The following is a 13,252-nucleotide window of genomic DNA, read 5'->3' on the forward strand; positions in this document are numbered from 1 at the left end:
CGGTACAAGAATCTGAATCGAAATGAAATACAAGAAGTTGTTATCTATAACGTCTGTCAACACAGCCATGAAATATGGCCACAGAAACACGTGTTAGTAATTGTAATATGTGTAAGGATTGGCGATATGTCAGTTTCAAGGTGCTGTGTGTATCCACTTACTGTTGTCCAATATTACAACTTTAATCATGTTCAATTTGCTCTGGCAACATCTGCATTGGGCGGTCAACAGGTATGTATATAAAGGAACCATTTACTCTTGCTGTTAACACGACAGACCGGGAGAACGAGGTAACTATATGCATGAATATGTTGTCCATGTTAGCTCAGACAGTGATGTTCTTGAGAGGCATGTAGGAAATGGTATTCCAGTATAAGACAAAATATTATGGATGTCAACTTCTTCATTATTCTATACACAACGTTTCTGGGCTTTCTCTTGCCCCTTCTATACACAACGTTTCTGGGCTTTCTCTTGCCCCTTCTATACACAACTTTACTGGGCTTTCTCTTGCCCCTTCTATACACAACGTTTCTGGGCTTTCTCTTGCCCCTTCTGTACACAACGTTTCTGGGCTTTCTCTTGCCCTTTCTATACACAACGGTTCTGGGCTTTCTCTTGCCCCTTCTATACACAACGTTTCTGGGCTTTCTCTTGTCCCTTCTATACACAACGTTTCTGGGCTTTCTCTTGCCCCTTCTATACACAACGTTTCTGGGCTTTCTCTTGCCCCTTCTATACACAACGTTTCTGGGCTTTCTTGCCCCTTCTATTCACAACGTTTCTGGGCTTTCTCTTGCCCCTTCTATACACAACGTTTCTGGGCTTTCTCTTGCCCCTTCTATACACAACGTTTCTGGGCTTTCTCTTGCCCCTTCTATACACAACGTTTCTGGGCTTTCTCTTGCCCCTTCTATACACAACGTTTCTTGGCTTTCTCTTGCCCCTTTTATACACAACGTTTCTGGGCTCAGAAACGTTGTGTATAGAATAAAGAAGTTAACATTCATAATATTTTTATAATATTTCAAACAGTGATGTATTCAAATACCAAATACCAATTCATGCACATTGTATGGGTACGCTATCCCCATTGATTGATGAAGGAGTTTAATCTTTATTGAATGAAAAGAAACGAGCATTTTGTTCAGGTAATATTCACAAAGTTAATGCAAAATGTAATAATGAATATAAAAGTAAAATTGAAAGAAAATGTTTACCACGAACGATTTGAAACATGCTTGGCAAGGACTTAAGTCTGTAATTGGGATTAACAAAACACAGCAGTGTGTTGATGTTCAAGATATACTTGTTAATGCTTATGAATTGAATTCGTTTTATGCCAGATTTGACTATCATGATTTTACCAACGATATTGATAAGATGTATTCATTTCTACCCTCTGGTGACTCAGTAATTTCAATAAGTGATGTTCTGTTGTCATTTTAACAACACAAAGTAGGCAAATCTTGGGGCCCTGATAACTTACCTGGCATTGTTTTGAAGGAATGTGGAGAGCAGATATGTGTCATATTTCAGATGATGTGTCAATGGTCAATTAATTCAGATGTAATCCACACTCTCTGGAAAACTTCCAATATCATTCCTGATCCGAAATGAAATAATCCCCAAGTAAATAATGACTATCGCCCAGTTGCTTTGACATCAATAGCGATGAAGTGTTTAGAACGGGTTATCAAAACATTGTTACTTGATAATGTAAGTCATTTGCTAGATCCTTTACAGTTTGCATAAACTTCTTTGAGTGGCATTTTAGAAGTTGGGAAGTACAATATAGAACAAACTTTATGGATAACAACTTATTTTTATTCGTTAGTGCGACGTTTCGATACAGATTCTTGTACAGAAATTCCTGCTTGACAACGGTACAAGAATCTGTATCGAAACGTCGCACTCACGAATAAAAAAGAAGTTGTTATCCATAAAGTTTGTTCTATATAGTTTGCATAAAGACCAGGGATTGGGACGTAGGGCGCAACATTAACCCTCCTGCAAAATATTTACTCTCATCTGGAAACTTGTAAGAACTATGTAAGAATCCTCTTTATTTATTTTTCGTCCACCTTCAATACCATCCAACCACACCTTTTGATGAGTAAACTGTTTAATCTAGGCGTTAATGGAAACATTATCAAATGGGTTAAAGAGTTCACGGTACATAGAACTCAGTATGTCAGTGTCAATGGCTATCAATCTTCTTTTCTCTCAATCTCTACTGGAGCTCCACAGGGATGTGTTCTTTCACCCTTACTCTTCATTTTGTATACCAATGACTGTTACTTGTCATTAAATGACGTGTTTACTTTGACTATCGCAGATGACGCCGCTGTTACTGGCCTTATTTCTGATTCTGAACATAGTTATCGTCAAGGCATTGAAAAAGTTCTATCTTGGTGTAAAGACAATTTTCTTTTTCTGCATGTAAAAAGAACTAAGGAAGTGGTGGTTGGTTTTCAGAGAAATAAGGAACCTCCACATCCTCTTATAATTGATAATGCAGAAATTGAAAGAGTGGGCAATTACAAATATTTTGGTGTTATTTGAGATTTCCAAAACACATCGATCACATTTACAACAAAAAGGCCAACAACGACTTCATTTTCTTCGCCACTTAAGAAACTTTTCTGTTGACAAAACCCTAATGACCGTTTTTTATCAAACCCTTATTCAAAGTGTGGGGACCTAAATTTGTTTATGTTGGTATGGGGTCTGTCTGCTCGCAACAAAAACAAACTTTTCAAAAATGTTAATACTGCCAGCAAAATTACTGGAGTGTCTTTCGAGTATATTCCCTTTGTCTATGAGCGCCAGATTGTCAAAAAAACAGCTAAAATTGATAGTTCATAAATTTTATCTAACCATTTTGAACTACTTCCATCTGAACGCCGCTTTCGATTACCTTCCCTTAAAACAAACACAGCTCCACAGTCCTTCGTACCATCCAGTATTTGTTATTAATGTAACAAATGGTTTTGAATAGTCATCATGCATGCGATAACTACTAACTCAGCCGCTTTACCTTCGTGGTTAATTGTATGGAATCATCAGCATTTATTTTGTGCATGTAATTATTGTGCATATTTTTGTGAATTTTTTATATATTCATTTTGAGGCCGTATTTGATCCAAAAAAAAATTCCTCCGGGATAATAAAGTTATATCTTATCTTCAGTTTAACTTAAATAATTTTGTAGAAGAACTTCGAAGGATGATTCCCGTTTACTCTCCTCAGCAATATCACTTGGGCAAAAGGCGTATTAATTGTTTCATATATACTATTCACGCTTTGCTAAGGACCAAATCATGGATTCAACAGAAAACTATGATGTGGGGTCTAATTTGGTTTAAATATTTAAGCTTATTGTAAGCATGGATCCTAGGTTTCACTGTCATTACATCTTGTGGATCCCATACCTGCTATTGACAGGTGTTGAGTACTTGGCAATGACTCGTTCCATGATTTGCAAAATGGTTCATTGGTGCCATGAAAACCATTTTTATGGTTAATCATGTTACGTGCATAAGGTTAGAATAAAGTGACTTTTGGCCTAAAGAGGGGTTACCATATTATTATTTTTCCAGGTTTTAAATGGATACAATTTCAAATTAAAAAATTTACGTTTAAGTAAAGTTGTGAATTTTTGTGATCCTTAGCAAAGCGTGAGTAGTATCTTTGTTGTCCATGTTAACAGTGACGGTGATATATTCAAATAACAGGCTGGGGTTGTGTATTGTGAATGGAGAATTTTCATACAGCTGAAACACCACATATTTAAGATTGAAACTATTGGCCTATATATGATTTTTTTCTCTAAAGTTCATAACTGTTTTTATTGATGACAGTTCTTTAAATTAAATCCCAGATACCTTCCAAAATAGCAAGTGGTCGGTGCCTAAAATGTAAATATTTACTTTCAGTCAGCCGAATCAAGACTGTAAACAATGAATTTCAGTACCGTATGTGTTGCTGTGGCGTTTGCCTGTGTCATCGTATCTACAATGGTTTGTAGCATGACGAAACCCTCTTCGTATATTCTGTATATGTTTGTATGAAAGTTAATGTTTGATTTCCTGAATCTAAAGGTGACTCGTATATGTTTGAATCTAAGATCATGCCTTTTCTCTGCTAAGAGACTACTGTAAAAAATTCGGTTCTTGAATAAAAGTTAATTTCCAAAAATTTCTGAAAAATGTTAAAACACAGTGTTGGACCTTAAACTGTTTCCTTTCCATATATTGTCTCTTTATCCAATGGTGTTGTTGTGAGAATATTCCTCTCCGTTTGTGGATCGGTGGGTTAGCCTAATGGTTAAAGCGTCTGATCGGCTGATCCGGGTTCGATTCCCCACATGGGTACAATGTTTACAAAGTCCATTTCTGGTCTCCCCCGCTATGATTTTGCTTGAACGTTGCTAAAAGTGGCGTAAAACCTCACTCACTCATTCACTCACTCATTGTAGGCGAACAGTGCAGAGAACAAAGATGCGGCAGTGATTGGACCGGACAAGGTAAGATCAGTTCATTCGCTCTTCAGCCAAGTTTAGGATGCAAATTACATGTTTATTAGATTCATCTCTATTTACAAAATAATATCCACGAATGCTTGCCGTCGACATAGGACGTTTCTCGCGGTGTCAATCCCTCAAGTTCTGATTTTGACTAAACCTGGTATTTGTGTTTCTGATTAAAATCTGCGCATAACGGAAGTGGGGCTGCTGGGTAAATTTCATGTCATGTGAACTGGCGTCAACCAAAATGACAGGTTGTAAAGATTTGTAAAGAATAAAGAAACAAACTAAGATGTCTACGATTGTTTCGTATGTTAACTTTCAATTAACAATTGTTGTTGATTTTCAAATTAATTTTTCAAATTTTCAATTTAATATTTGCAGGGCCACGACGCCATCGACCACTTTTGCAAAACGATGGATGATCTGGGAGTGAGTGCATTTGACATTACTACAATAAGTATCTTAATTCACTATTCCATATTTGTCATAATTTCTTACTATCTTAATATCTAAATTTCTTGAGTAGTTTTGTGTGTTTGTCTCTCAGGGAAAAAGTATTATCAAGTTCTGATTCATGCACATTGTATGTGTACGCTGTACCCATTGATTCTTTCAGTTTAACTTAAAATGTAGAAAAATTTGGCCATCTGACACCCGTTTATACACCTAATAGACTATAAGCAATATCACTTGGCCAAAAGGTGTATTCATTGTTTGGCATTTGATTGAAACAAGCAGTGCAATCACTACTGTACTATTTAGTATTGTTGATTGTAACAAGGAGTGCAATCACTACTGTACCATTTAGTACTTGTTGATTGAATCACTACTGTACCAGTTACACCAGCAGTACAATCACTACTGTACTATTTAGTATTGTTGATTGTAACAAGCAGTGCAATCACTACTGTACCATTTAGTATTGTTGATTGTAACAAGCAGTGCAATCACTACTGTACCATTTAGTATTGTTGATTGTAACAAGCAGTGCAATCACTACTGTACCATTTAGTATTGTTGATTGTAACAAGCAGTGCAATCACTACTGTACCATTTAGTATTGTTGATTGTAACAAGGAGTGCAATCACTACTGTACCATTTAGTGTTGTTGATTGTAACAAGCAGTGCAATCACTACTGTACCATTTAGTATTGTTGATTGTAACAAGCAGTGCAATCACTACTGTACCATTTAGTATTGTTGATTGTAACAAGCAGTGCAATCACTACTGTACCATTTAGTACTTGCTGATTGTAACGAGCAGTGCAATCACTACTGTACCATTTAGTATTGTTGATTGTAACAAGCAGTGCAATCACTACTGTACCATTTAGTATTGTTGATTGTAACAAGGAGTGCAATCACTACTGTACCATTTAGTACTTGTTGATTGAAACCAGCAGTGCAATCACTACTGTACCATTTAGTATTGTTGATTGTAACAAGCAGTGCAATCACTACTGTACCATTTAGTGTTGTTGATTGTAACAAGCAGTGCAATCACTACTGTACCATTTAGTATTGTTGATTGTAACAAGCAGTGCAATCACTACTGTACCATTTAGTACTTGTTGATTGTAACAAGCAGTGCAATCACTACTGTACCATTTAGTACTTGTTGATTGTAACAAGCAGTGCAATCACTACTGTACCATTTAGTATTGTTGATTGTAACAAGCAGTGCAATTACTATTGTACCATTTAGTACTTGCTGATTGAAACAAGCAGTGCAATCACTACTGTACCATTTAGTATTGTTGATTGTAACAAGCAGTGCAATCACTACTGTACCATTTAGTATTGTTGATTGTAACAAGCAGTGCAATCACTACTGTACCATTTAGTATTGTTGATTGTAACAAGCAGTGCAATTACTACTGTACCATTTAGTACTTGTTGATTGAAACCAGCAGTACAATCACTACTGTACCATTTAGTACTTGCTGATTGAAACCAGCAGTACAATGACTACTGTACCATTTAGTATTGTTGATTGTAACAAGCAGTGCAATTACTACTGTACCATTTTGTGTTGGTGATTGAAAACAGCAGTTAGTGTTGGTGATTGGAAACAGCAGTGCAATCACTACTGTACCATTTAGTGTTGTTGAGTGAAACCAGCAGTACAATCACTACTGTACCATTTAGTGTTGGTGATTGAAACCAGCAGTGCAATCACTACTGTACCATTTAGTGTTGGTGATTGAAACCAGCAGTGCAATCACTACTGTACCATTTAGTGTTGGTGATTGAAACCAGCAGTACAATCACTACTGTACCATTTAGTGTTGGTGATTGAAAACAGCAGTGCAATCACTACTGTACCATTTAGTATTGTTGAGTGAAACCAGCAGTACAATGACTACTGTACCATTTAGTGTTGGTGATTGAAACCAGCAGTACAATCACTACTGTACTATTTAGTGTTGGTGATTGAAACCAGCAGTACAATCACTACTGTACTATTTAATATTGTTGATTGTTACAAACAGTGCAATCACTACTGTAGCGTGGCAAACTAAATATTCTAACAATGAAGCATTTTCTATTCGGTTGCAGTATTCCGATGCTGAAAAGACCCTGACGGATTCAGTGAACGCACTCAGAGGTAAGGAGCCTTTAAATTTATTAACTTGTTTTACAAGTGAAAACAGATTATGCATTATAAATTTCCACATATCTCGGATATATACCCATGCCAATAATGGTTGTCACCCCCCTCCCCACCCGAAACCCACACACACCTCACACCCCCACCCCACACTCCCTCTCCAATTAAACAAAATGAAGGGGGTGACAACCATTATTGGCATGAGTATATCTACATGTGACATTTAGCGTATTCGGACGGCATCGATATCATATATATCAAGCCATGAAAATTACCATTATTAAAAATAATAATAACTATAAGCATTGTTAGTAATAACAACGAATTGTGTAAGGTATTACCAATAACTCTGTGCAGCTTGAACATGAACGTATATTTTGTCATCACTCTGAATTGTCATGCAAAGATCTAAATATGAAATCTTTGCCTGTTTCCTATGTGCATGTGAGTACATTAGGTTCTAAACATGATCCGTTTGATTGGCATTTCAGAAGTTGGTGAATAATAAGTTAAAGGTACGATACCTTTATGATAAATATAATAAGAAGGTGTTATCCATAAATGTATCGTACCTTTATTAAAGTTCTTAACATGTGCACTTTTGAAATCAACATCTTTGAGTGGCATTTTAGAAGTTGACAAACTTTATGGTTAACAACTTTTATTTCGTGAGTGCGACGTTTCGATACAGATTCTTGTTTGCACCGATGTTTATTCCTGCTTGACAACGGTATAAGATTCTGTATCGAAACATTGGACTTACGAAATGAAGGAAGTTGTTATTCATAAAGTTTGTCAGCATGTGCTGGTTGATGTATGATGTAGTAACTATGACAAGCAGCTAAGCAAACCAAAATGCTGCTCAAACAAGCAACAGGATAGTTTATAGGGTCGAGAAATTGTATTAATGTAGGTCAATATGTGTATGTGCACGTGTGTTTGCGTGAGCGTGTGCGTACAATAATTTATGTCATTTTTTCACAGCAAACGTGAGTACCCAACATAAGAACCTTTGCATGTACGTGTCTGTCAACAAATTGGACGTTCCGGTTTTCTGGACTGCAGCTTTGAACCTAATATTTTTTGGCAAAAACTCGACGCTTTGGAAAACGTATGTAATCTCTGCTGTCATTTGTGAGTTCATGGGAAGTTAATTAGAAGTCTTGGTCCAGGATCAACACATCAATGCTGGTGGGTTTAAGAAAATGGTAAACATCTTCCACCTTCCATCAGCCGCCTCCGTGGTGTAGTGGTAAGAGCGTCCGCCCGGAGAGCGGAAGGTCGCGGGTTCGATCCCCGAACGCGTCATACCAAAAGACGTTGGTCCCTGCCTGGCGCTCGGCATTAATGGGTGCAACAAGGACTGGTCGGCTCGGAGTCAGTATAACGTGTCTGAGTGGGGTATTCATGCTTCACTGCGGCATGGTATCTCAGTGGGCTAGCACTATAAAACCAGCTTCAGTCTGGGCTAGTACAAGCAGCCGCACATACACATACACACGCACGCACGTCGTAAAATGAGCGAAATATTCTCAAGCACGACATTAAACTCAATTGCACCTCACCTCCACCTTCCATCACTTTTTCACTTTCAGATTGACAGGTGTGTGTACAGTTGTATAGGTTCACATGACGTCATTTGGTCGTAAAACTGGGTGGTGGTGTGTGGTCATCTGCACAGAACTCAGTCACAATCAGCTGAAGTTAAGCAACGTTAGCCGCGGAGAGTCCTTGGGTGGGTAACTGTGTTTGGCAGCTTGACTCCTGAGAGTTTCTCGGACCAGTCTTGCCAACAACGAAGCACTTGTGATACCTGTGGTCTCACCTTAGGCAAGTTGCTTCTGTTCACCCAGCAGAAAAAGGGTACCCGGTTGGATAAGTCCTGTTCCTAATAACCTTCTTGCCGCTCATAGGCAGCTTGTGTTATCATAATCAGATTGTGATTTCAGCGCCGTTGAGCGCCGTATGGTGAAACCAGGCGTTATACAAATCCATTATTATCATCATCACGGTGCATCCTGTTCATCGCTGCACTTCGGTACAACTCGGCCTACTTCGGCGCCATTCTTAACTACTCGTGTCATTCCGGCAAGCTGGATGGCGACTCGTACCCCTCTCGTGGCCATGTTCACGACTGGGCCTTGTCAAAGCGCAAACGGACACGGAGGTGAAAATAGTCTAGGACTATTTCCAAGGAAAGATAACTCTGAATTTCCAAAGATGGCCACTCCTAGAAATTGTTAATACAATACGAACGTCATGTTTCTTATGTCGTTAACAAATATCAGTAACAGAGTTTTATAATCACGGAAATGATAATGAAAATCGATAATCGCAAAGAAACTTTTTGCCCTCATTCACGTTTTACTACGCGCGGTTTGATTGGTTTGCCACGATTCTTGGCAATAATGGCGTACTATATCGGTACGAGTCTTCTTGTAGGTCACGGAAAGAGGCAAGTAGTTACAAATGCTTCGGTGCAGCTCGGCCGACTTCGGCACAGCACGACATCTATATACATCTATATACTGATAAGGGAATATTGGTTGCTATAGGTCATCCTATATGTATTGACAAGCCTGTACATGTTTATAATTATTGGAGATGGTTTTCTAATACTGTGTATATATTTCTCATGTTATTAATAGCTATTTTGTCCAACTTGCGAATTGTTTTTAATGTTTATTGGTACCTTTGGATAGCTTATGTTTTTCGTACTACATCTCCCCAGTTGGTTAATTAATTAGTATGCTGCTCGTGTTTTCCATAGTTTAGAAAAAACAATGGTGATAATTCCCTGGAGATTGCCAGCTAGCGGGAGTTTGTCCTGCGTTCGGTTGGCACTTCCCATAAGTAGGCATTACCAGATGTTTGGGGACGAACTGTTCCTGGGTGGTCAGATCGAAACTTTTTCTCCAGTAAGTAATTAAAGGTCGATTTCTGTCTTGTACTGACTTAGTACTTAATTGGTATATATTACTGAGTGCCTCTTTAGACAACAATGAAACACAAATACGTTTCACACTGAACTATGAAAGAAGCTTTAGAGATACGAATGGGAAAATTGTAATAATACAGGAATATTGTTTTTTAACCTTGTCTGACATTGGTATTCACGTAGACCAAAATATATCAACATTAGGCCTGGCTTATCGCAGTTCGTTGAAAAAATCGCGTTGATTTCCTTACATCACTGTCCTTGTTCTTTTCAGAACGAGAATAACAACGATAAGGCAGTGGAAACTATCCTGCAAATTGTAGGTTGACGACAAAGTTTTTTGCTGATATATTTCCGTTACCATCTGAAAACAGTAAAATGCATTGGTTGGTAGTTTATCTCAACCGAACTTCCTTAACATTCGGGAATAGATATGTAGGCATCATATGTATTTATATTTGCCATTTAATGAATTTGTTAACGCCAATGTTTACTGCGCCACCCACACCAAGGCGACAATTGCAGCTCGAATATTGCTGATAGGAACATTAAGCAATAAACAATGATCAAAAGAATTAACGTTGTTGGAATGTTGTATATATGAATTTGGGAATATTGTTTTATGTTTCCTGTGTGACCTGTTTGCAGCTTGCAGTCAGTCACATTAAATACTGTAACGAACTTGAGGCCGCAGAGAAACAAGAGTAGGAAAACCACGCTGTTCCACAGACATGCAAGTAAGTGAGTTTTGTTCAACGCTGCTCTTTATTCTATCTCGGCAAATTGGTGTAAGAGAACCCAGGAGAACGGGTAGTGTGTTTTCAAATGTGTTCCTGTAACTATGTAGAAAATGAGTACCACTTTTTACTGATTTGTACTGCCTATGATGATCTACGTAAACGTTTTATCCCTGTCGATGTTTTCACCCATCCAACCTTGTGTAAATTTAATCGACTGATGAGTAATGCTACTCCTCTTGTTTTAAGAAATCTTGCCATGTTTATCTTCTATGCTAACAATCGTCGTCGCTACAGCTTGAAGGCTGCCAATGTATAACGTTGTACCATGGGCCGGTGGCCTACATCCACATGAATAAAGACTTGACTTGACTTGAAACCTACGACCACAATCAGATGATATCGGGAGTCTAACCCACAACCACGGCCCTCATGTTTTTAAAAGAGTGGTCAGCATCGGTAACTGCTTGTCATCGAACTCTGAAAACGTGGATTGGGAATTATTTTATCAATCAACGGCATAGTCTAGACTATTATTTGCTGAAATACTGGGAATGCATCAAACAAAAGGAATACTGAAGACATATTTGCCCCGAGAGAACTATACACGAAACAACTGAAAACGTGGATCTGAAAATAAATTTGATGAAATCAGGGCATACCCGAGTCACAAAATATATGTTGTTTTCCTGTACACACCATGCAATGATGCACCAACAAGAAACATCAAAATGAATATTGGCCTGGTCGCAGTGTCGACATGAGCAGAGAGAAACGTAGTCTCCCAGCCCCTTTCCGATGAGTCCGCGATTTTAATCAACTTGTTTCTCTTCTCTAGTTTAGCTATGGCCACTTCAATATAACGGGAGGTATCGTCTCAATTCACACCATGTTTAGCTTGCCTTGCTTTGTATAAATCCTCCAAAACTTCTGAGTTCACATTAAACTGAATTCTGTTTCCTTCTCGAGACCAGGAATGTTCTGTACCAGTCTTCAGCTTCTTCAACCCTTTAGCCTGATCGATGAATTCTTCTCTCATATGAGATACCTTTTCGTCAAAAACAGTTTCAAAATCTCGTTGACTGTCAAGCCTTTTCAAAATGGCGTCAAATTTTGCCGCTGTTGAATCTTCAGACATGCCTGCTGCGTAATGATAGTAATTCTGCCGTGGTGATAAGCGCGAGAGAGACTTTGCAAGTAATGAAGTGTCGGTGTTAAGTAAATATAATTGCATGTACCCTTCATTACCACGTTTTTTGTATGGAATGTCCTTATAATATGTTTTCCTTTTTTTCAGGATACCAAGTCGAATTCTCGAAATCGCGTCACTTGCAACCTGAATTAAAAAGCATGAAATTGCCTTTGGTGCGTTTGAATTTCTCAATACTTGCATGAGTTAGTGGACGTCCACTTCATGTGTTAAAATGTACATGCACAATGTTGTTCAGGTGAGTGTGACCCTATGTCATTCACACGTACAATTTCAGAGATTAGGAATCATATGATATTATCGGATAGTGATTCCTAAACACATGCACATGATGTAGTCGAAACCTTACAGTCAACTCTTCTTACTGGTTGGGATACCCGTAAAGATCCGGGTTAGAATTGGTCTTCCGTAACCCATGCTTGTCGTAAGAGTCGACTAACGGGATCGGGTGGTCAGGCTCGCTGACTTGGTTGACACATGTCTTCGTATCCCAAGTGCGTAGATCCATGCTCATGCTGTTGATCACTGGATTGTCCGATCCAGACTCGATTATTTACAGACCGCTGCCAAATAGCTGGGATATTGCTGAGTGCAGCGTTAAACAACAAACCGACCAAATTATAGGTGAGGAAAGGGGTTTGCCTTCTTCTTTGAGTGGCATTTTAGAATTAGGGAAATACAATGTGGACAATCTTTATGGATAACAACTTTCGATACAGATTCGTGTGCCGTTGTCAAACTGAGTACCGTTGTCAAGCTGCCTGACAATATGTGAAGCCATTTCTAGTTGGAATATTACTAAAAGCGGCGTAAAATTAAACTCACTCACTTTATCCTCTCCTCCTGGATGTGGAGAGGGTTTTAGAGCGTTTGTTTGATAAAAACAGGGCATGGTACAATGGAATCTCCGCTGTGGAGAATTTTATGAATATGGAAATGATTTTGTCGCTTTTAGTATTTGCAAACACAATAGTCACCTATACAAGGGTGAGTGAGTATGGTTTTACGTGGCTCTTAGTAATACTCCAGTAATATCACGGCGGGGGACACCAGAAATGGGCTTCACACACTGTATCCTTGTGGGGAATCGAACTCTGGTCTTCAGCGTGAGGAGAGGACACTTTAACCATTAGGCTACCCCACCGACCCAACACCAACCCCCTGTAAAACTAGTAGAAACTATACTTCACTACACTGTATGGACAATTTGTACATATTAGGGAT

The 13,252-nt window shown here is 38.5% G+C and overlaps 1 protein-coding gene across 1 annotated transcript; it reads left to right on the forward strand.

Annotated features, from left to right (window-relative positions):
* The first annotated feature begins 267 nt into the window (after positions 1–267).
* Positions 268–12,160, forward strand: LOC124291411. Its single transcript, XM_046728397.1, has 9 exons — positions 268–290; positions 3,939–4,022; positions 4,481–4,528; positions 4,913–4,960; positions 7,092–7,140; positions 8,128–8,132; positions 10,356–10,400; positions 10,730–10,818; positions 12,116–12,160. The coding sequence occupies exons 2-8, from the start codon at positions 3,963–3,965 to the stop codon at positions 10,787–10,789; spliced, it is 315 nt and encodes a 104-aa protein (XP_046584353.1). The 5' UTR covers positions 268–290; positions 3,939–3,962; the 3' UTR covers positions 10,790–10,818; positions 12,116–12,160.
* Positions 12,161–13,252: the final 1,092 nt, after the last annotated feature.

The sequence above is a fragment of the Haliotis rubra genome, unplaced genomic scaffold (genome assembly GCF_003918875.1).
Source record: "Haliotis rubra isolate DU_JTF1 unplaced genomic scaffold, ASM391887v1 Scf490, whole genome shotgun sequence".
NCBI classification, from domain to species: domain Eukaryota; kingdom Metazoa; phylum Mollusca; class Gastropoda; order Lepetellida; family Haliotidae; genus Haliotis; species Haliotis rubra.